At 44.5% G+C, this 24089-nt stretch overlaps 1 protein-coding gene across 3 annotated transcripts in view; it reads right to left on the reverse strand.

Moving 5' to 3' along the window:
* LMF1 (lipase maturation factor 1) overlaps positions 1-24089 on the reverse strand; it is a 206440-nt gene that overhangs the window by 157276 nt on the left and 25075 nt on the right. The window contains exon 3 of one of the 3 annotated variants that reach the window (XM_055710086.1): positions 23916-23926. The exons of 1 other annotated variant lie outside the window; for it this stretch is intronic. In XM_055710086.1, coding sequence (XP_055566061.1) covers positions 23916-23926 — 11 coding nt within the window. Of the gene's footprint in view, positions 1-23858; positions 23927-24089 lie in introns of those variants that run through there. One more of the 3 variants, XM_055710087.1, reaches the window with a different exon arrangement.

The following is a 24089-nucleotide window of genomic DNA, read 5'->3' on the forward strand; positions in this document are numbered from 1 at the left end:
CCCTGATTCTGTCCGCCATGCTCATCACAGAATACCACCACAGCGCTCGAGTCAACGCTCATCAGGAGTGAGGGGACCCCAGCACCCATCTCCTTCGACAGAGGTGAACTCCAGAAACCACTTTAACCCACATGCTGAGCTTTCAGTCACATTCCTGCACCATCTTTTACACTCAAAACCTTAAAAAAAAAAACCCAAAAACAAACAACAAAAAAAACCCACCACACACAAAACACACCAAAACCCAAAAAAAACCCAACTAAAAAAAAAACAAAACAAAGAAGCAGGGTACTATTTATATTAGACAGCATGAGAAAACCACTACAGTACCTACAATAGGAATTTTCTGATTCTAAAAGCACATTTGCTCTGCCTGGAGTGAAGGCTATTTTTTGAGATTATGCTTAAATGAGAAAATTTATATTATCGTGCCTTTTAGGACATCCCCTCTGTCCCAGCAGAAGTAAGTAAGACTCTCCATTCAGCTACATCACTCAAGTACCTCAACTAACTCTAATGAACCTTTGGTGATGCAAAGCTGCTGTAATTGAGGAATGGTTTAATCCAGGCATTTTTCAACACGATGAGCTCAGAAGTGACCAAAATGACTAATGGGACCTCAACACCCACAGCTTTAACCTCCAGGAACAAAGGAAGAAAGAGGGAGCAGGAGGAAGGAAGACCAAATGCAGATCTCAGGAAATCAAAAAGTTGTTTTCAAAACCCATCTGATTTTAAAAAGATCTGATGGATACGTAGGAGGAAGCAGGAGTTTTTTGGCAATTACAGGATGAATGCCAAAAAGTTAACTACGTTACGAAGTCATTCTCTCCCTGCACAGCACAAAAAGATGAGCAAACACACAAACAGGCAGAAATGCTGATGGTCAGAGACCCGAACTACGTGCCAAGTCTTCCCGAAATCTCCCTCTTGATACAAAGAAAGAGATTAACCAGATCAGCAATCATTTAATGCACTGCCTGAACAACTAAACTAAAACATAATGCACTGAAAACTATAAACAATAAAAGAAATTAGTAATAAGTAAATAACAACTAAAAGAAATACTTCAACATAGTTATTTTCAGCAACGGCAAATGGAACTGTAAGCAACCCTTTGGATGACCGATCAGTCTGCAGAAAACATTAAACCTTCAACGTGAGCGATGTACCCTGGTGAACCTGCCACCACATATCAAGTATAATTCACCAAAGCAGCAGAAATAAAATAAAAACTAGCCACTGTAGACGCTGGTGTTCTTCCCATCATTACTCATTTTGAAAAAAAGCCAAAAGTGTCCTTTGGACACCTTTAAAGCCAACCCATTAATGGTTTCGGAGACAGAGAGGGAAGGCGGATGCAGCCGGCACAAGGCACAGAGCCACGCTCAGCCATCCCAAACCAAAACCTGCCACTTCCAGCTTCAACACAGAACAGCTATTAATCTGCTGCAGGCCTGATGTGAAGATTTCAGATGATGACCTCTTCACCCCATTCCCCACAAACAGTTACAATTATCAAGCAGCACGTCAAAACCATAAAATTTTATCTTTTTCTTGTTTGTTGTTTTGCACCATAAGGCTGCCTCAAACATTACCCTAATTTTGCCTTTTTCTTCTACCACAGAAATTCCCCACCGCGATCAAATTACTCATCAGTCTTCACCAGGACACACTGAAAGGAGGGAGAAATAATTGCAAGAGCCTTAAGATCTCAGGTCATTTCTTTAAGCTCTTTTCTCAGCCTGTCCTAATATTTTACTCCCTCTGTGAAACGCAGACGCACAGCCGTCACCCAGAGCAGCTTCCACTCATCAAACCTGAGTATACAGAAGCTACCAAATAACAGGAGTAAATACCCAATTATAATATGCATGTAAAATATAAATTTACCCTTTAACTGATAAAAACAGGTACATATAAAATCAGATTTATACAGAGCAACAGCCAGATGTGGCATTCATCGAGTCTTGCTCTTATTCACATGCCATTCACTATGTTGCCTCACTACATTTATACATATTACTTATTAAACTAAAATCTCAGGCACTGGTAAGGGAGCTGGAGACAGACACCCTTATTAATCTGAACCAGCAGCTGTGAGAATTACTGTAGATTTCATTTTTAGGAATAAGCAAGTTTCAGAGTGGTAAGAAAACAAACAGATAAAGCAACACAAAGCAGGGTTATTTATTTTCACAGCTGTGGTTTAGTTGTTTTAACTGTTTATGATGGTTTTAAAAGCAACTCTGAAATCTACTCGGTAAAAATAAGAAAGTCTCAGTAACAGCGGCTGGGATGTGAGTCCGGAGAGGAGACACAGCCAGTTTTGGGGTTGGGGACTGCCATGGGGAAAGCAGGGGACACCAGCAAAGGGCTCTGGTGCCCCCCGGGCTGCCTGGAAAGGTTACGGATGCTCCCAAGAGCTGCACATCCCCTGGCACACAGATTCTGGCAGGCACAGGGTCCTCGCCGCCTCCCTGGGCACAGGCAGGTGGATGTGACCCCAAGACCCACTGCCCGACCCCACAGTTCCCCCAGTTTTGCCACAGTAGGTGTTGGTGCTGGTACCTGTGGCAATGGGGCATCCCACTCCTGGCTGGCTCCCACAGCTTAAATCCCTCCAGGTGTCACTCGCCCGGCCAAGTGAAGCACCCACAGCAATGACCTGGCTTTGCTTTATTGGTTTAAAATAAACATGAACATGCTTCCCTTCAGCCGAAATTAGACATAGCAACACAAGCTAGTTAGCACTAATAATATATTCCAAATATTCAACTCCCATTCACCTAAAGGGCACGATAAATTACCATTTTTAGGTCTTGTTTCCTGTGCTTCAAAACGGGTCATACCTTGATGCACCTTGAAAAGGTCCTGCCAAAAGCCTGGCAAGGACAATGGGAGCCTTGGGGAGCTGCCCCCGACATCATCCCTCTGCTCCCCCGGCCACAGTCCTGCAGGAGGGACACCGGGATGGGGACCACATGCGGCAGGACGGGCTCTGACACAACACAGCCCCAAAGAAATAGGGTGAGGGAAAGAGAGGAGGAAAACTTCAAAAAAAACCCCAGATTTTATTACTACAGAAATAACAAGGACACTTCTAATGTTGAGTTTGTTTCTGCATGAGCATGAATTCCTCAGTAATTTATTTTTTTTCTTGAATATCGAAACTAGAGGAAAACAGACCCCTTTATATGTGTTTTCACACACACTTTCTCATTAGGAGAACCTGCATCTTAGCTCTCATATTCACCAGTCGAAGTTCTGCAGATACCCCAGGACTTCATTAAATAAAATTAAGAACTGCTAGATCAAGCATGTAGTTAATGACACAGGCACAGTTAACTGACATTTACTGCATATCTTCCCTGAGATTGAACACTGTTAATATTGCCTGAAGAAAAACAAGGTTCTCAATTCCTGGAAGTTATGAGCCACCCTATTTTTTGGAAAACACTATGCATTCGTTTTATGGTTCAGAATGCCAGCTGGGATAAATTACTTTCACTTTGCCTAATCTTCCCCAACACTTGGAAAAGAATGTATATTTTTCTTTCTTTTCTGGCTGTTTTGCAGAGCTGTTGCCTACTATTGAACAGTCAATATCTTTACACGCTAACAAAACATAAAAATAAAAATATTCCTCCAAAACCATTTTCCTGAAACCCCCTGAAGAGCCACACTCTGCTTTTAAGGGGGCAAAATTCAACATCAAACCTGGCAAAAATGGCAACTTTGACATTTTTACATTTAAAAAAGAAACCAACAACCCAGAACTATTATTTAGACCTTTGGCAAAGGTGGGACCCTAAGTCTGAACACAGATTTGTTGCTCACATACAAACATGAGCAACACATGGCCGGCATCTATTAGGAATTATAATGACTACAGCAGATCTAACAGTATTGCAGCGTTGCTCCTTAATGCCTCCTGAATCACTGCATGCACAAGACTGTATGCCTCGTGTTCCCTTTTTTCACACTATTTTGTTAAATGCAGCTAACCAGAATTATTCAGGTAAAAAACGATTTCTAAACAGTGACAGCAGAGCAGAGTACAAAGATTAAAAAAACCTGCCTGCCTCGGTAAATAGTGTTTCTTTACTGAGCCACACAGGCGATCCTCTCCCTCTCCTCTGCCCTGGTGAGACTGTCCTGGAGGGCTGTGTCCAGTTCTGGGCTCCCCAGTTCAAGAGAGACAGGGGATGACCCCACTGGAGAGGGTCCAGCAGAGGCTACAAAGATGATGGGGTGACTGGAGCATCTCCCTCATGAGGAAAGGCTGAGAGAGCTGGGCCTCTTTAGCCTGGAGTAAAGACTGAGAGGGGATCTTATCAATGCATACAAATATCTTCAGGGCGAGTAGCAGGAGGATGGGGTCAGGCTCTTTTCAGTGGTGCCCAGCTAAAGGACAAGGGGCAACAGGTGCCAACTACAACACAAGAAGTTCCACCTGAATGTGAGGAAGGATTTCTTTACCTTGAGGGTGATGGAGCACCGGCACAGGCTGCCCAGAGAGGTTGTGGGGTCTCCTTCTCCAGAGACATTCAAACCTGCCTGGACACGATCCTGTGCAACCTGCTCTAGGAGAACTGGCTTCAGCAGGGGTTTGGACTGGATGTTCTCTAGAGGTCCCTTCCAACCCTGATTGTTCTGTGATTCTGTGAAAGGCAAGCCAAAGGACTCAGAGGAACAATCAGCTGCAAAGCTTTAAGAGCTGCTGTTCATCAGCTTTTGGTAATTCACCAAAACAAGAAGTTTTTGCCTGGTAACTCAGCCTGTCATCAGCCATACCACCCAGCAGCCCAGGGCGGCTCAATCCATCCCATCCTGCTGGGCTCAGCCCCTGGCATGCAGGCCCAGCACAGAGGTGCTCTGACAGTGACACTGACTAATCCTGGGACAAATCCTTCCCCCAACAGAGTTATCAGGGAGTCTGGGTCAGCTCCCTCCTGAGCCCAGGTCCCGGGGTGAGAGGCTGAGCATCACTCGCCCCACTAAGGGCTGCAGCAGAGCAGCACGGGCTGTGCACCATGGCCAGAGGAGAGCAGCAGCTCACCCAAGCCCTAAAACCTGCGAGTTTGGTGCCCAAAGACAGTGCTGGGCAAACACTTCATTTTCACCTTTTGCTTACACTTTGCAGGCATTGCCACAGAAATGGCTGCTCTGCCGACCTGTCCTCACCTGCCACCTCTGATGCCGTTTCCAAGCCCAGATTCACTTGGGACAGGAGCAAATGTTCTTGAGAGACCTGAGCTGTCACGCTCAACTGTCAAGAGAATAATTTGATGGGAGAAGTATCAAGGGAGCGATCAAGAAAATCTTGGAAAGGAAATTAAAACAGATCTATGTTCCCAAAATTACAACATCCACTTCAAACTCGTGCTAGCTGAAATCTATATTTACCCAAGGCGAAGTAACTACATAATTGCACTCCGCAGAAATGACTATGCAAGACGAAACACGTGCCACACACTCTGCGGGAAGTCTCCAGGCTTCCAGGATCTGCTTCAGGCTGTGCCATTGCCTCAGTTTACCAGCTCTCCCTGCATCCTTTGGGCTAGGTGGTTTTTAACTGGAATTCGGGTACCACCACCCCAAGCACCAAAACGATGCAAATCATCTCCCCAACCACTGCTGGTGGCAGTGGCAGTGCTGGCAGGTTTGGAACTGCGGGGCTCTTCCTTTCTTGTTTTCTGCCCCATCCATCAAACCAATTTCCCTTGACAGGGAATTAAGTACACTAATTATTTCTGTCGCAGGGTACTGCACCCCCTCCTGCTGCAGGGTCTGAACAACTGTTGCTGCATCTATAGGTGCAGGGGAAACGATGGAGGAATCCTCAGACTCCTGACACAGCAACGTTATGAAGCAACAGCTAATATTTTAAGCCTCACAATTCTATTTTTACTCATGTCCACATCCCACAGTCAGTAACAAAACACAGTAATAAAAAGGCAACCCTAAATCCAGTCCCATCTTCCCTCTCCTCTAGCCAGATCATTAAAAAACCCCAAAACACAATAACAACAAAAACAAACAAACAAGAAACCCCACCACCACACTCACAGGATGCAATCTTTCATTTTAAATTGTCCAATGGTTAAGCTGGCAAGGGGTTTTTTTCAGGAATGCATTTTTAAAATCGTTAGCCCTTTCCCTACTTCCTAGAGCTCTTAAATAATTACTACTTATCGCTTCTGCTACAAAACTGAAAGCAATTGCAAATTAATTCTTGGAGATGTTTAAAGCAGGAATTTTGCTCTGATTGTGGCCATATTCAGTATAGATTCCTAAGGATGCTGCAGCACAAAGGCTGTTCACTTAAAGTTTGTTATGAAGAGATGCCCCAGTGACTATGGCCAGGCCACCGCTTACGGGCTGGCCAGGTTTGCACAGCCCACCACTGAGGTGTGAAAACCCAGCAGTGCTGAGCACGGGCTTTGCACAGCCAGTTTTATCAGCCAAGATGCCCTGATGCTCATCCACCCTCTGGGCACAGTCCCGATTCAGGATCTCACCCCAGGATATGAACTCTCTTGCCCCTCTGACAGACCCTGCATCACAGCTTTCTGCAGAAAGGCACGAGGCTGGGCAGCCCAGCAAACACTGACCTACAGCAACTGCAGATGACCCCCAGCCCAGCTGCAAATGCCACGAAGCCTTCCTGGTAGAAGAGGGGAGAAGAAAAGCAGCGTGTTTTCCCACAAATATTACCATTCCCTCAGATCTGCTGAGAAGCTGCCAGTTGGAAGGATTCAGCGGTTTAATGATAACATAACACAGCATACAGCAAGATTTTCCTTTGCCCCTCGCCGCCCCATCGCTGTGAAGCAGCCAGCCACGGTTATGCTGCCGGCAACCTGGGTGGTGGGTTTCCCATGCATGTGACATCAAATTCACTTGTGAGGATATTCTGTACCATATAATTAGAATTTTTGCTTCTAATTGGAAGAAGCAGCTTTTTACATTTTTATATAAACCGCTGAAATCAACCACATTAAAAAAAAAAATCACACAGGATAGTGACAACTGATATTAAACAGCTATTCACATATGTCCCAATACCACAAGACTCGTACAACCGCTCAGCTCTCTCCGCTGTAAGAAATCCAAATGACTTCAGTGCATAAAATGAATCATATGAATTAATCACTGGCTTTCCTGTCCTCACTCTACAGAGTTATTAATTCAGGCTGAAAACGCATGTGCCCCAGAACAAAGAGTGATCCAGCAAGGGAGCATGTAGTTCGTTAAGCATTCAGCAACATAAAGCCAACCTGGAAATGCAAAATAGCAGGTACCACTTGGGGAGTTTTTATACAAATGGTTATCACTGCCTCAAAGCAGGGGAAAATATCCTGCAACTGCTTTAATACTGAAATTGCAACAGAATAGAAACACTCTAAAATAGCCGCTCAAAGAATGCATTCTTTTTATCGATAGAAATAACTGCCCAGTCTTTGATGCAAACTTTCAATCATTAATGGGAAACTTGTCAGTAAAGCTGGGGGCTGAAATTCAGTAACTGGAAACATGTGTGAAGGCAGCCCAAACACCAGCACCGCTTACCCCAGTGATTTATCATACACCTGAGGCCCAGTACGCTCACACCAATAAAGTCCTGGATGGGAGAGAGAAAAGCCATTTTATTTAAAAATCATTTGAAACACGGTAAAGGAACCAAAAGTAGTTCTAAAATATCTGCGTTATTTGTTAAAATAATTACTCTATAAAACAGCCAATTTTAAAATGTTACCCTGTGCAGTAAACTTTCATACAAAAAATTGCTCTTCTCTCTAATGAACATAGTATTGCTCAGTTGGTCTAGAAAACCATTTAAAGGAGATTAGTAGCTTTTTAGCATGACAGTGTCCCACTCTAAATGACTACATGGCAGGATAAATAGATCTAGCAAAGATAAAACATTTTTGAAAGTATCTAGAAATGTGGAAACAGAGAGAACAGAGCACAGCAAGCCTCTGGACCAAAAGGAGTGAAAAAGTGCACTGGTTCAAAAGAAGAGGCCAGATCCTCTTCCAACCGATGTATCTGCAGAGAGGGGAGATTTTAGCAATTATCTGGGATTTCTGGAGATGCTTGTTGTTCTGCAGAGCTCTTGCCATTACAGGGGGCTCCCCAGAGAGTGACCCCACCAAGCAGCATGTGGGACAAAACCATACGGATACCTACAGCTCCCACCAGCCTCGGCTGCACCCATTCAAGGCAGTGGGTACCAGCAGATCAGCAACAGGAGCTATTTTTTGGCAATGACATGATCCTTCCAGCTCACAGCAGTTCTATACGTGGTGCTGGTATAAATATAGACTATTGTGCCTTGCATGTGTGCGTGGCCAGGGTCACAACTGCAAAACTGACTTATTTTTTTTCCACATACAATCCGAGCAGGAAAAGAAGCTGCTGGCAATCCAGGAATCAGAGGCAAAATAAAACACTTGAGGAAGACATTCATGTACAGGATAATTTTCCAAAGAGAAAGTGCTGACCCTTACACAGAGTGGCATGTGTCAGGAGTTTTTAAACTTTATTTTACTTTAAACTCACAAAGGAGACGTTCAAAATGCTGTTCGTAACCATAAGTTAGAGTTAAAAGGTATTCAATAAAAATGTACACCAATTTCTTCTGGATATAAATCCAAAAGGTAAGATTGTGCAACATCAGTACTTCATATTTAATAATAACAAACAGATGGGAAAATATTATAATAAATTATTCTAACTGTCCAAGCTGTGTGCCAGAAAGTCTTGGCTAAATTCCCCTGCTTAACTATCTATATACCATTTTCACTGCGTAGATCTCAGAGCTCTCCATACTTCTGTAGATTGAAATATATGCATCAAGTGACTTTCTTTTAAAATATATAAATAAGCACCGCCTGAGCTACACTGTAGGGCTGACACAACACTGCAAAACGTGAGCAAGGATTTTATACAACGAGCTGTGCTGTATCACGATGCAGAAGGAGTTGCTGCACTGATCATAAGACCCAGCAGCCCACGAGAAACCCACAGGGATGCAGGGATGTGGATTTATCTTTGCTCCGAAGTCTGGTTCCCTCCTCGATCTGGGGATAAAGTTTTAAAGCCCAAATGACAATTCAGATTGAACCTCACCCACTCTGCATCAAGGACACGGGCAAGACAGCTCTTAGCACTGAAAGCCTTCCAACTCCCTTCCCAAGGGCTCGACAGCCAACACAGCTGTAAATCCTGGAGCCTTTCAGGACAAAGATCTCTGTGCCGTGCCCCAGATCCACATGAGTGTGGAAATCAGCGTGGAGTGATGCCACCCTGTGCCAGCGCCTGCCTCCGGCACAGCCGGGTGACACTGGGGCCCCAGGGCTGTTCCCCACAGCTCAGCTCCCGGCATTTGGAACTGCTCAGCACCAGCATTGCCCAGGCTCAGTACCAGCATCACCAGGCGATTTCCCAGATGGGCCCAGGGCACCAGGCTAACCTCCTGCTGGAGCCTCGGGATGGAGGCACACACATTTCCATGTAACCAGCAATTCCTATAGCTGGATTTTGTGAAGTTCAAATTTGAAGTGTTGAATCTAAAGCACTGAATTTTGACTTTACGGTGTTCTCCTCCTCCTCCTCCTCCTCCCTGGCCATTAGCTGTCAGTCACATCTGTTTTAAAAGTCAAATAAGCCAGAAGAGGTCATATTAAGAAGTAAGCCATGTAAATGAGAATGCAGTATGTTTATCAGTTAAATACAGAGGACAAGAAGTGGCATTTTAAAGCTTAACAAAGGGCAGAATAGATGGGAAGAGCTACAGCCCTGTGTTATCCCCTTGGACACCTTCCCGGCATCTCCTTCCCCCTTGCTGCCCTTCCCCAGCCCTCCGGTGATTTTTCAGCGTCTGCAAGCGGAGCAGAGCAGCCCGGCGTGCAGGCTCTGTACCGTGCTTTCCTCCAAGCAAGATATCCAGCACAGCTGGGCAGATCCAACCACACTGATGCTATTCCAGATTTACACCCAGATTTACGTGTTTACCAAACTGCATTTAAAAAAAAAAAAAAAAAAATCAAAACAAACCAGCAGCGTTTTCCCTTGTGACAATTGGTGATAACAAATGGCTGTCCCGCAGCTACGGCGGCCCGTCACTCCCATCGCTGACAGCCTTCCTCCTGCAGCTGTGAGGCTGAGCAGAGACATCACACGGGGGAACTGAGCTCTGCCATGTGCTCCAGCTCTCTATTCGAACATAACAACATTACCTCAGCAATCCCAAACAAGGGACAAGAACAATTTCCCCATCGGTTTCTACCCCTCATCCTTTCCCATTGCTCCTTTCCCCCAGAGGAGCCTTCCTGCCATCTCCTCCCCACCCTGCACCCAGATTGCTCATTGCTTACTTATTGCATAGCCTGTTTATTACCCACTCACTCTTTTGGGGGGGGGATCATCTTTGCTTTCTCCTTTCACCCCCTGACACACAGAAGTACCACCCTGGTTTGCAGGACTGCAGGGTGACGTTCCCCTCGGTACCACCGCTCAGCTCCCACACAGTTCTCCACCACATGCGAGTGCAGTCACCCTACGCTTGCCCCAACACCTCCTTTGCCGGGGAAAAAAAGGTCCGTATCTGCAGAAGATGGGCAGCTGGGTGATGACAGCCACCCAGGCTGGAGCTGCAGGACCTATTCCTGCCTTTGCCATTTCCCACCCATCCCTGGAAGCTGTCCCTGCGTGGGCTTCTGCAGGCAGGTCGGAGCCGGTCAGCCTCCAGCCAGCTCCAGGGAGGTTGGGCAATCCCTGTGGAGAGGGTCAGGCTGCACAGCTAAAACCACAGCCTGCCGCTCGGCATTCCTTGTCCTTCCCACTCACCGAAGCAAAGGGCTCCATCCCGCAGGTCTTCCAGCTGAGCTTGAGGTTAGTTGCTGAATCAGACACAACCCAAAATGGCTCAGACAAGTACGAAGCAAAACAGAAAATTACCCTGTATCTCCTCCCTCATAAATGTTCATAATAAATGGTAGATCAAGAAGTAACTTCATAAACCTCCACACTTCGGCTACCTGCTCCACTAAAACCCTGAGCTGTTTAGTCCAGTTTTAATGGTGGTTTAATCACCTAATAGCCTGAAAGCATAGGATAGAAATCAAAATCCCACTACTAAAACACTGTTATTTTAGGCACCGTGCCTTAACCAAGCAGCAACCTCTCGCTCTTATGTAGTGGCTTTACATAAAGGTCTGGAAGCACCTTGGGGAAAGCCTTATCCCCATCTGATGTCACAGAAACAGGACATGGAAGATGGGGTTAACGCACACCAGGCAAGCAGGACCATGGCCCCAGGCTCATCTCCCTCCTCCCCATAACACAGCCTGCCCCCTCCCCGAGACAGGTACCTACCCTTGGGGACAGACCACCTCCTTCAAGGTGTTAAGCCTTCTGCTGAGCAAGGACAGGAGCCACTTTTGCTCTTTCTGAGAGGATAAGGCACGGCACCGCATAAGGCACGGCACCGCGAGCCCTCCTCTTCCCACCATTATACCTGCAACTCACAAGCCGGCACCTTCTCCCACTTCGCTCCCTACAGTTTCCCTGCCATTCAAGGGGTTTCCTAGAGGGACTGGGACCCGGAACAGATAACTTTGGTACACACGCAGGCCCCCTTCCCCCAAAAAAGAATATGAAAATACCAGAGAGTTGCAATAAAAGTACCAACTGTTCTGAATCAAGGCACAAGAGCCAAGGTACCGCAGAGATTTCAGCGCTGGAAATTGCAGGGTGGAATTTACTTTGAAATCCTGACACTTATCTCTTTTGACTAACATAAAATATGTACCTTGGCTCACACTCACTTCCTACAAACAACTGGGAAGAGGATGGCTTAACACTGCGGTTTCACCCAGTTTAGAAACGGAAAAGAAACCCATGAGAAAATTATTTCACTAGACTAAAAATAAATAAATGAATCAATTTTTTTAAGAGTTTAAGGGAACATGGTGGATGCAATGAGGAGGCGGTCAGAAGTATTTGGCTAGGTAGCATTCTCCTTAAATCAAAAATGATAAAACTGTAATACTCAAGTGGTAGTATGGTATTTAAGAAAATACAGGCATCCCGCTCAGCTGCTGTGCACAGGGCTCCGTAGGAAGCAGATGCATCAGCTTCGACTTCAGTGCAGAGATGCCACAAATCATATAAAAACACACAAGATACTTCAACTCCCAGTTGCTGCAGCAAATTCCTTACAGTCAAAACAAAATATAGCAATATTCGGGAACAGCAAGAAAACTGGCAGCTCCAAGGCTCCTTGATGTGGTATCTCTGGGACACAGCTCCGCACAATTCAGCTGCACTGCGCACACTTTTCTCTGCACGCCCTCCTCTTTTGTTTCAGATTTTGCACGTTTGCTCTTGGAATGATTTTACCTGAAATCTGAAGTTCAGATGCTGCTCAAGAATGCAGTGAAATCCCATTAAGTTTACAAAGATACAGGTTTTAAATGAAGCTAAGTCATTAACTACCTGCTTTACACAAATCAATCTGTTTGCTCACATTTAAAACCAGGGAGAGGCAAGGAAATGCAGTATTTCTGGTTGCTAATAACCTATAGATTTCATCTTAATTCAGCTTCGAGGCACTGCACAGTTTCATTTTTTTCACATGCACACACTAATGCAAGCACTTTATAATAAGTGCAATTGATGTCTAAATTTCTATGCACTAACCCCCTCTGAACTACGACACACTTTTTTTCTAACTCAAAAATGGCAAGACATGAAGAGTTTCAATAATTTCAAACATGTTAACTTCATTTTTCTCATCCAGAAATCCATTCAAACCTGTGCATTCCCACAAATAATTTCCATTTCAAGGAAATGACATTTTTAGACAAAGGAACTTTAAGAACTCCTCCACAGACGGCTCCATTCATGTGGTCACTCACTTTTGCATCAATTTCTGCAAAGACAGTGAAGAGTGACAGCTTGTTCCCTGCTCCAGGGAGATCAAGGAGTCTGGCACTTAGAGGAAGATCAAACTTGACCTCTGGCTCTCACTCCATTACCCAACGCCAGTACTTCTACCAGTCTTTATATGTGGAATGAACACAGAAAATGCAATAAACTTCAAAATATAGACTTGAGAAGAAATGCACGGGGTTCAAAAAGGGACTCTGCCAGCATAAATACATTAACCTCTTTAGCCCTCAGTAGCATCGAACAGTCTAATAAATACCCTTAAGACGACAACTTAAAAGAAGGAGGGGGAAAAAAACCCAAAACCCACAAAACCACACCACTCCTCCTCCTCCCAGCAAGAAAAAGACGACAATAAGAATAGATGAGAGCACACTAGCGTACGTGTCCTGAAACCAGCCCTTTAATTTATTGGTCGTCAATGGATTAATGCTGTTTTTTAAGGCACGGCCAAGAAAAGTTAGTACCAGATACAAATGGGCAGGAATACTAAAGTGTTCTTCCTCGTTCCAAAATGCCATTTGCATTGCAATGCTGTTACCGCTCCCTCCACATCTGCGTTTGAGCAGCTGGGATTTTGCACAGACACATTCAGGGGACGGTACAGGTCTGCTGATGATTCTCCAGACAAAGAGCTTTTTAAATCCTATGACTGATTAAAAAAAGACAGAAGATCTAGAGCATTTAACCTGACCCAAACTGCAGTGCATTTCTGCTCATCAAACATTCCTGATGGAAAGCATCCAAAAATCTATGGACTTCTACTCAAACTTCCACACCCCAGAGCAAAACAAGAATAAAGGAGGGATAGAGCTGGATTCCTTAAAAAGAGCCCATACTCTCATCGACCTTCCTCAGAGCTCCATACATGACTTCCTTTTGGTGCCCAGAGATGCCAAGTCCCAAGACCTCAACCCTTCAATTTGTAATTCTACCATATACCTCAGAAACACCCAACAAGACCCACCATCCCCAAGAAGAACGATGCTCTAAAACTTTACGTTCAGAGCTGTAATCATCCTCTATAAATTACTGCCATAAAACTTTTATGTGATATATATCAGGTCAGGAAAAGGGCATTTGAATGGTTAACCAGACATAGATAAATCAGATGCACGTTAGAAATGACAGTGTGGGTAATGGAAAATAAAAATGCCAGCAGTTCCTTGGATGTCCTTCAGTTTATTGTTATTATTCAGGGTTTATTCTGCACATCAAGGTTTATTTAACTTCAGAAAAATAGAAAAATAAAAATAAAACATGTTCTCCCATGCCAGACTTGAACTTTTGATCGAAGCATGCCTTGAAGACAGCTCTGTCCATCTCCCATCCTCCTTCCATCAAAAGCCTGGCGATATCACAATGAATTTAAATAGCACCTTGCTGAGAAGTGTCAGCCTGCTGAAGCCAACACTGCCATGGAGCTAATTCATTGTTTTCAGTGGATTCTCCCCAACTTGTCTTTCTCACTAAAAATCAGCAAAACCTTTACTACCTATCTCCCACTTTTGGGGTGCATTATGCTTTTATGTTGGCCTTCTGCCTTGCAAGACACCCTCAGTAGAACTGATTGCTTACTAAAAGGTAAAAACAAGGAGGTGGACTATGCCTGGGCTATGCTGACTCGTGGCATTTGTGACAACTCGCAAATATTGCGGGGGCAACAAGAGTGTCATTATTCCTGCTCAGCAGCTCACAGCAGCATGTTCAAGATCCTTCAGACACGGTGGCACATAGGTGAGCACTACAGCTACAAAGACTGTGTTACTCAGAAGCAGAAAACCAGCAGTAACCCACAAATGAGGCGAGGACATAAAACAAAGCTGATGCCCTCCGCAATTGCCTAAACGCTTAACAAAATCCTATTTCAAACAGTTGTCTGCATTTTGTTTTTAAAAACAGAGCAGAAGGGAAAAATAATCACAAAGTACAGTATGTACAGGAATATTTTTTATGGCTATTTTATGAGGTTAGCTTTGCTGAAAGACTTGGCTCCAGTTTTGCAGAGAGAAATTCATGCTTTTGTGCAATTAAATAGGAACAACCAAAAGAGGGAGAAGTAACAACTCCCATCATTTAGTACAAGTGCTGCAAGCTCCTGCTAACCCACAACCTGGGCAAGGTCAGAGTGGTCATACCTGCCTGGTTACCCTTTGAAAACCAGTCTGTGGGACACAGGTGATGACTCTGCAGATGGCAGCCTCGCCCATCCCTCCTCCCGGCTGGACCAGTCCTTGGTGCCAAGCACAGCCAGCATTACAGCAGGGATGGGCAGGTGGAGCACCGCTTTGCGGAATGATGCACAAACCGAGGATCTCATCGCTGGGATCATTAACATTCCCACAAGCTTTTCTGAAGGAGTGGGGAAATGAATCAACCTCTCCCGGCCACACTCCAACTGGATAATTACATCTCACCTCCCTAAACGCCCCCAAAGAGGCAGCTGCGGTGCTCAGGTTACCCTCTCGCACCGCGCACTGTCCCTCTGCATTATTAGGCAGTGCTAAACCCCAAAGTGGTGGCAGCCTTTTGGTCGTGGGCAGCATTCCCCTTGCCTACAGTGAGTTTGGAACAAGCATTTTTCTTTGGCAAAATAAATGCCTTCTTTTTTATATACAAACAAGTAGCAATTAGTCCAAGCTGGGATGGCTGGACATAAGTCAAATCCTCCTCAAAAATTCGAGCATGATGAGAGCCAATTTTTGTTCAGATACACCTCTCTACGAAAAGGTTACTATAAAGATTTTTAATTTTATTTCAAAGAAGAGAGCTGGCACTTTTATTAACCCTAGTCTTGTTTTTGCTTTTGTACAGGAAGCTGCAACTGGGAACACTGCAGAAAGTCACAAGTTTAAGGGAATGGCTTAACACAAACCCAATGCAAGCTCAGGATAGCAGATAACAGAGACGCTAATGCAAGATAAGGAGAACAAGTGCTGGCTTTATAATGCACGCAGGTGAACTCAGTGCCAGTACCAAACTGTTCAGGTATATCTGGGAAGAGGTGCACTCCTACATACTTAGAGCAACTGAAGTTAATCAAACTGCATTGTTGTTCTACAAAGATGCCCAGGTCTAAAATACACGTATTTTCCCTCATTAGAATCTTGTTAAAAGGATAAAAACCTTAGCAGACATTAATACCATTGCAATAAGCACATTAAATCCTTCCCTTATAAAGGAGGAAAAGCACCCAGAAGGGGAAAATGCATTTCAGGAGAAAATGCGGAGGTTATGAAGCTTTCGATACAATACCCGTGTTATTTGCACACAGATTTGCAAAACCAGAAGCTATAATTATAATTGCAAATTACTACACCTGCTCTAGCCACACTGGGCATCGCAGCTTCATCTGTGTGATAGCATCCAAGTGCTCACCAGAGACACAGCACTCGCGTGCGAGCCCAGTGCTGCTCGAACAACGGGGCTGCCTGGCGCTGCTGCTGGCAAAGGCAGAGGCTTCTGCATCCCCATGCAGGCTGTGCCCGCTTTTGAAGCCCATGCTGAACAAAATACCCTGCAATCCACTGTATCCCAAGACCCGTACATGACATCTATGCCACCAGACCTTCAAGACCACTTTTTTTTTTTTTTTTTTTTGCTGTTACATCTTCAATTCCGGTAGCTTTTTCCCCACAGCACCGGTTTTCAGGCATACTAGACACATCACTAATTAAAACACTCACACGCTCCCTTTGTATTTCCACCATACCTTTCATGCCGAGCTTTCAAAGGGATGCAGCAGTTCAGATACCTCGCAGAGCACAAACGCCACTCACATCACACGTGGGCACCCTGCCACGCCATACCTCCACACCACTCGCTGTAATGACTTTACAAAGACTTTTGGCTTTTATGCTGTTACATGCCAGCTGCCAGGAGGGCCAACAACAACAAATCCATAATATGGGAAGAACATCCCTGACTTAGTCCTAAGCCAAGGCACTGACTGCCCATCGACACCTTTTGTGAATTATCTGAACTGAAACAGTAAACCTCCCCATAACCGATGCCACGCACCGTGCAGCCCTGCATTTCTGCTCCACCAGGAGCTAAAAGCTTAGTTTAAGCACCACAGACTGAAATAGGAGCTAAGTCTCTCAGCCACACCGACAACAGATGCTTGCCTTCTAATTGTGGTCAATGTTTTTCCAAGCTATGGGAGACAAGGATCCAACTTCTCTGCTTTAAAACTAATATTGGAGGAAATTTCATTTAACTTAACTCTGGCAACACATTAAGTTGAGAGCCTTAGTCAAGGAGACCTCCACTCTTGCTAGTCACCCAGACCAACTCGCCTTTTTCTGAGGACAATCTCTGGCTGCAAAAAGCATTTTTGTTTGTTTCCTTTTTATTAAGGCCAGGACAAAAGTCAGTCACAAGAGCTGTGGAGAAACAATTTGCTTAGGGAAAGGGTTTCCCAGTTTCTGCAAGACCAGCGTTCCCATTCCACCCACTTACATTCCTGTATTAAGAGAAAATAAAATCACATCCGCAGGCCGGTCATCATTTACACAGGTCGACATCCAGGCAACATGGCAAATGGCTAAAAGAAAATTACTTGTATGGAAAGATCTTGTTTGAAGAAGTTACGTGCTCATTCCAGCACCACCATTTACATCAGTCCTTGTTAAGAAGTATTTTATCCCTTAAAATCATCTGCATAATTGCCGCAATCAAAGGCACTACTTTACAGTAATAACTTTAATAGCAGTTTTTTCCTTAAACATTCTTTTTAAAAGGTACCTCCCAAGGCTGGTGCATCCATACGGCAGGAAAAATAGAGACAGGAGGTGACATTCAGGATATGCATGGTGTGGCAAGGGACCAGTTGGTTTTTGATTTGTTCTTTGTTTTTGCTTTATGATGCTCGGACTGTATCCCTGAACTTAAACCTTTGTCACTTAGACAGCAGTCTAGCTGGTATATGGGCAATTCCCTGGGTTTTTTTCTATTAATTTTGATATTTACTATCTGTAATCTTATTATGGAGGAAATCTGGCCTTTTTCCAGACTAAAACAAGGTCTTCAAGTGAGAGTCCATGTCTCACTCTTCAGCTTGCCTTCCCCGATTACAGGTTAGCAACGAAAAACATAAAGCTCGACGAGTGCCTTCACTGCATACAGCAGCGACTCCCTGGGTGATGTATTGTTACTTTGGGCATGTACCATTAACACATTTCAGCAGCCAGACAACAAAGAACACCAGCAAAACATTAAATACAGCTTACACGTTCTGTATTATTTCATGCCTTCAGTTCAGCAGTTGCAGACATCTACCAAGAGGCAAGCTACTGTACCAAAAATATAAAAATAAGTAATGTCTATATACACACATATAAAAAAAGAAATGGAAGTCCCTTCTCCAAAGACCTCGCGGTTTCAGAAGGAGACATTGCAGGAAGCCTGGACAAGCAGCCAGCCACATGGAAGGGGAGGGAATACATACAAAGACTGTAGTTGCTCAGCACTTTTGGGGCACTGGACTTACTACAGCAATTTCCTTAAGAAATAGGAGCTCTGGCCTGCTTTTCTCAGCTGCATGGAGACGTGAGTACAAGAACACAAAGAAGATGGCTACAGGGCTTCAGTAGCACTAGTAGCACTGTAAAGTTTTTAAGATGGGCAAGAACCACTGGCCCAGTTTTGAATACAAACCACAAGTAGAGCAAACAGGCTAAGACCCAACTGGAAGTTAGCAGCAGAAGGCAGATGGGATTTCCACCCTGCAGCTCCCACACATTATTCCAAGGTCTGTGTCCTCCAGATAACACAGCTTCATTTCAGACCCCGGGGTGTTCCACCAATGCAGCTGCATCACTCAGTGCTGGGACGCTCCTCACAGGAAGCTTAACCAGGACCCTGGGAGCATCGTGGCTTTGTCCAAATGGGCTCCACACCTCAGGTGGCATCAGCAGAGGACTTTGGAGGAACAATTCCACTTAATTGAGGTTCTCAAACGAGTCAGGCCTGAATGAAGGCATGTTGCCCTTTAATGCAGGTCTAATTACATTAAAACAAAATGCTTTCGTGAACATGGAGAAAGGCTGGGGAGAGAATCAGACAAGCTATAAATTAAAGCAGAGGATATGAATACCATGCAAGCTGCAGTGTTAGGGTTAACGTGGGTCTGGAAACAGTTTAGAGAAAACCTGGTGTGGCTAGGGGCCAGCTCCAAGTTTAGTTGCTTTGGGCTAATCGTTTCCTTCAGGCAGGCTACTCTAGCACACTAATAGGTTTTAATAAAAACTTCCAATTGGGCCAGTAAACCCCTCATTAAGCTGTTTTTAAAGCATGAATTTAAGAGCGGCGAGGGTAAAAGGTCACGAGGAGTATTTAATTCAGAACGGCTGGCAAAAGGTGCTGTTGTGATTGAAAACACCAGAGTTCAAGTGTCCAGGGCCACATAAACATCCGACTCTGTCACTAGACCTGGTTAAGTGACAGCTTGAAAAATAGATTTAATAAGACAGAGAGAAAAGTTTCCCACTCTTACTCAAGAAATAGGAACAGCAGATCACAATATTAGCTAGGAACTGGAACAGTTGGTAAGCAGCCCCGTCCCTCCCATCTCAGCATGGGGGAAGGATGAATAAATAACAGCCTATGGCCATCTGGGTGTTCAACCCCGCAGCGATTCCCAGGGGCTTGCTGGGACGCTCATGCCGCAGCTCCATGGTCTCCTACTGTGAACAGTACAAAGTTCTCCGGGAATAAGACAGACCAACCCATCCTCCAACATCCTGCTGCCAGTGTCTCTCCCACGTGGCATCTCTCCAGTGAGCTACTGGAGTAACAAGTGCCACCGAGTGCTAGCATGATACTTTTGTGCTGCCACGCAAGAAAGAAAACCTCTGCCAGCGAATCCTCTTGCGCTTGTGCGACCTCACACCCACCACGCAGATACTGCAGATGGGTCTGCAGGAATCAACGGGTTAGCTCCGCACACAGTTCAGCTAAGACACAGCCCCATCTCAGTACAGTTCTAAGCTAAGCTTTAGACCTGTACTAGTGAAGTCTGACCTCAGCCATTTCATCTTACTCTCATTTCATTCCCTGACCACGGTGCTGTCACTAGTGTAGTGCAACTAATGTGAAAACTTCACCCCTTCCTTGGAAACATGCACTCACAAAGGAGAAACATCTCCATCTTGCATAGCAAAAGCCAGAACCCCAGCTGTGCACTCTAACATTTAATTTTATGTCAATGCACATCTAAAATTCAAGATCCCTGAAGACCTTTTAAAAGAAAATCCTCCTTGGAACAATTTGCATTGAAGTAAAGAGTGAGGATTTAACAAGTAATGGAGAATTACATACACTCGGCTCTCAACTTTTTATTCTACTTCTAATCATAACATACTATCTTAAATTCTGAGATAATAGATGCAATATAGAATCCGGGGGCAGGCATTGGTATGAACTAAGTTATTTGCTTACTCCATGTTTACAGGTAATGGGGAAAAAACCTAGGAGTTTAATTCAACCTTTAGTGATTGTCTTCTCTCCATACCAAAGTTAGCCAGAAAGTTTACTGTAAGAGGAAAAAAAAAGCTCTGACTTAAAAGAGGCTTCTAATTCTAGCCATACAGTTGGCCTGCAAAGAGTGCAGAAGCAAGGCTCTCTGGAACAATCCCTAAGGAAACATTTGCTTTGGCTCCAAATAGGGCAGTTTTGTGCATCAAGAGTCAAATAAGATCAGCTGCTTCTCAACCCTTTCTATTTAATGACCCCATTGATAGCCAAAAGGTAAACAGACACATTTCTGTCTTTTCTGCATGTTCCTTGCTGGGAATCCAGATTGCTGCTCCGAGAGATATCTGACAGCTATGGAGGTGACAATGGGGAGTCAGATTCTCCCCGGACAGTTACATCATTTTCACACACTACACCTGGATTTTTACTCTACAGAGAGACATGGTCATCTGTTGCAACTCATGCAATCTTTGCAGCTTTTCTGCAGCTCTGCTCAGCTCCCCACTTGGTACCTCATTTGACCAGTATCTCAGGACAGGCATGGGGCCATCAAACCGTCTTCTGAATATCTGAGGCTACTTGACACAATAGTAAGGCAGAAGCAAAGAAAGAGGACGGGAAAGCCTGTAAAAGAGCATCATCTTTTCCAAAGCCTCTGTTGGAACAGAGATAATAAATCACTATATTAAATCAGACTTCCACTGGAAAAAAAAAAACAACAAACAAAACACATCCTTGGGGTATCTCATACAGAAGCACCATCAGGAACTACTGCTCTAGGAGAGTACACCCTTGCTCAGAAAGGGTCAGAAACAGCAAAGCTGTCAACACCACAAATCTGTTGAAGCAGCTTTGGTCTCATTCTAAGCCAGGAGAAAAGATGTCCTTAATTTTAAAGAAAGATAAAATAACAAGTTGACCTTGCTGGTTTCTTTCTAGTCCCACCAGCACAGCTGCAACCTGCAGAGAGAGGGAGACCTGCCATTTCTGGAGCTGAGCCAGGACCAAGGATGCTAAGCGAGGCCAGCTGGCTTGTGGTGGCATGCACAGGTCACCAAGGCACCTAGAAAGGGGCTCAAACAGAAGGAGCCATAGAGGAAAGCCCTTGGTACACCAGCGCTCAAGGAGATTTAGGCTGAGGATAAAGCTGCCACAAAATCTCAGCTCTCCAGGAGCAGCCTGGCCGCTGGCCCTGCAGGTGTGCTCCACCCAGGACAGGCAGCACCTCCATCCATCCCTGAGACTCTCCACAGCCCCAGCTCAGCTAGGAAGAACCAAAGCAATCCAGCATACCCTGGACGCAACCAGAGTGCTGCACTGCCAAAACCAGGGAGGAGAAGGGGCCAGCTCCTGTTTGCCGGCACGGAACCTCCCACGCCTGAGCTGTGCCGATCCACGGGGAGGGACCCCACGTAAAACTGCCACCACGCTACGTCTAAAGCCAAATTTATACCCGAATAACAATAAATAAAGCTGAGAAGTTATTACTGCTTGGCTAATTTCAGAACAGCACTAACCCCGAGGCTGACACCCGCTCCAGGATTTGCATGGCGAAGCACCTCTTCACCTTTCAAAGATAAATAGTCCAACGCGACCGGTGCTTTGCACTGTGAAAGCTCTTGCATGGCTGTTTCACAGTTCATTCCCTGAAGTGAGGAGTGTTTTTAATAACTGTTACCTGACAGGAATAAGAGCAAAGAGCAAAACCTGTGGCAATACCAGTTGATCCCATTTGGCCTAACAGCTTGTTGTTATTTCCAGACTCTGGAGTTCTTTAAAATTCATACGGACAGCCTGCAGTTTTAATAGAGGCTACCAAAATCCATCCTAAGATGTATCAAAAAAAGCACACTTCCTGGAGGGGAATAGGAAACAGTCAGCATTTACAAAGATCTCTCCAGGAATATTTTTTTTTTTTAATTTTTTTTTTTAAGATCTTGCTTTGAAGTAGATGCTACCAAAGAATAAGGCTTCCAGAGCTCAGCAATATTTAATATACTTCTACGGCAATGGATGACAATGTTGTTGTTTCAGCTATATTATAACAAAAATATTGTGGTTTTCCTGTATTCTAACAAAAGTTAATTCAAGATTTACATCTCATTCATCTTATTCAGAAGTAGCCCTTAAGCCAAAAACAAGGAAGAGAGAGACCCTACTGCGTACAAAGGACTTCAGTAATCCTCATAGGGTGGCTATCCAGTTGGGACATGAAGAAAGACCAAAGAAAGATAAAACACCCCTTACGAAAAGCAGGTTTTCTACAACCCCCAGTAAGAGTGGAAAACGCATACAGACGATGAGTAACTCAAGTTAAAACTAAGATGGGTGTCCTCACTAACCTAACAAAGGTCTGGATTCCCGTTGTGAAGTCCAGCTGGTTAAAATATCCACATCCAATGTGGAAGTATTATCTAAACCACACCAGAGTGGAAACAATTCTCCATGCTCCTCTGCTTCTCCACTGGGTGAAGAAGCACCATCTCAAGATCCTACACACACTAGAACAGTTTGTTCACCTACAACTAATTAAAACAATCCATTGGCAAACAAGGAGACATGCAATGCCCTGAAGGAGAAGGGTGAGACCTGCTCAGTCATCCCTTTTGCAAGCCTCCATAATGCACAGACACAAACGGACTTTAACTATTCTTGTCCCTTCTATTAGAGTAGCCAAATTTCTGACTGCCTAGTGACAACTTGGGAATACGAATCCCCTTTCCATCCACACGACAACACAGCATCCTTCTCCACCCACCCATCCAACAGCATGAGCACCTGGCTGAAGGGATGAGAAGACATGACCAAATAGTCTGCTTTAAGACATCATGACATGGTAGCACTTCCCAGAAAATCAGAAGTACACTACCAGTTTTCCTAATATTCCCACAGAGAGGAACATTTTCTACCAGGATTTCCAACTTGCCATTTAGACTCTGCCTGTGGGTTGCAGTACTTAATGCTGAAAAAAACCTCCAACCTGTGCAAAGGATGAATCAACCTTCCAGACCCCCAAGGGAGTAATAGCTGCACCTCAAACCAGCAGAAAAGCAGATGATATGAGTAAGAGGCTCTTGACATTCATACAGATCACCAGTGGAAAAGGAACTGGAATTTGGGAGGAACCAGTTCACTCCCAGGGGATGTCCTTCAGCCAGCCCTTGCTTCACTTGGTTGCCTCAGCCTTATTTAACGACTTATCCTTAATGTCACCCTCCAAATGATGCTGTTGGTACTTACACCACCCTTCCATCAAGTCTCCTTCAATCCTGATTTACAGAAATTAAACGAGTTTTCCTTTCCTTAAAGGCATACGAGCGGAAGGAAATTCAGTGAAGGCAGAGAACGGAGACAAACAAATCTTAAACATTTGACAGAGAAAGATAGAGAAAACAAGCTAGAGTAATGTAAAAGCTACATACCCACAAATGCATCAATAAATTACTACTGCAGATTTTTTCTCTTTTTTATTCACTTACCAAAGGAATACCTGCAAAACAAAATGAAGAAAAAGCAAAAAAATTAAAATCTCAGTTGATCAATTGCAGGAACTTATGTCTCATATTAGTTTTATTTCAAACTTTACACATTTTGAGTTTCAAAACATACCTGTCAAGGAGTACAGGGACATGCCTGAACCACGTAACATGCAA

The sequence above is a fragment of the Falco cherrug genome, chromosome 4 (genome assembly GCF_023634085.1).
Source record: "Falco cherrug isolate bFalChe1 chromosome 4, bFalChe1.pri, whole genome shotgun sequence".
NCBI classification, from domain to species: domain Eukaryota; kingdom Metazoa; phylum Chordata; class Aves; order Falconiformes; family Falconidae; genus Falco; species Falco cherrug.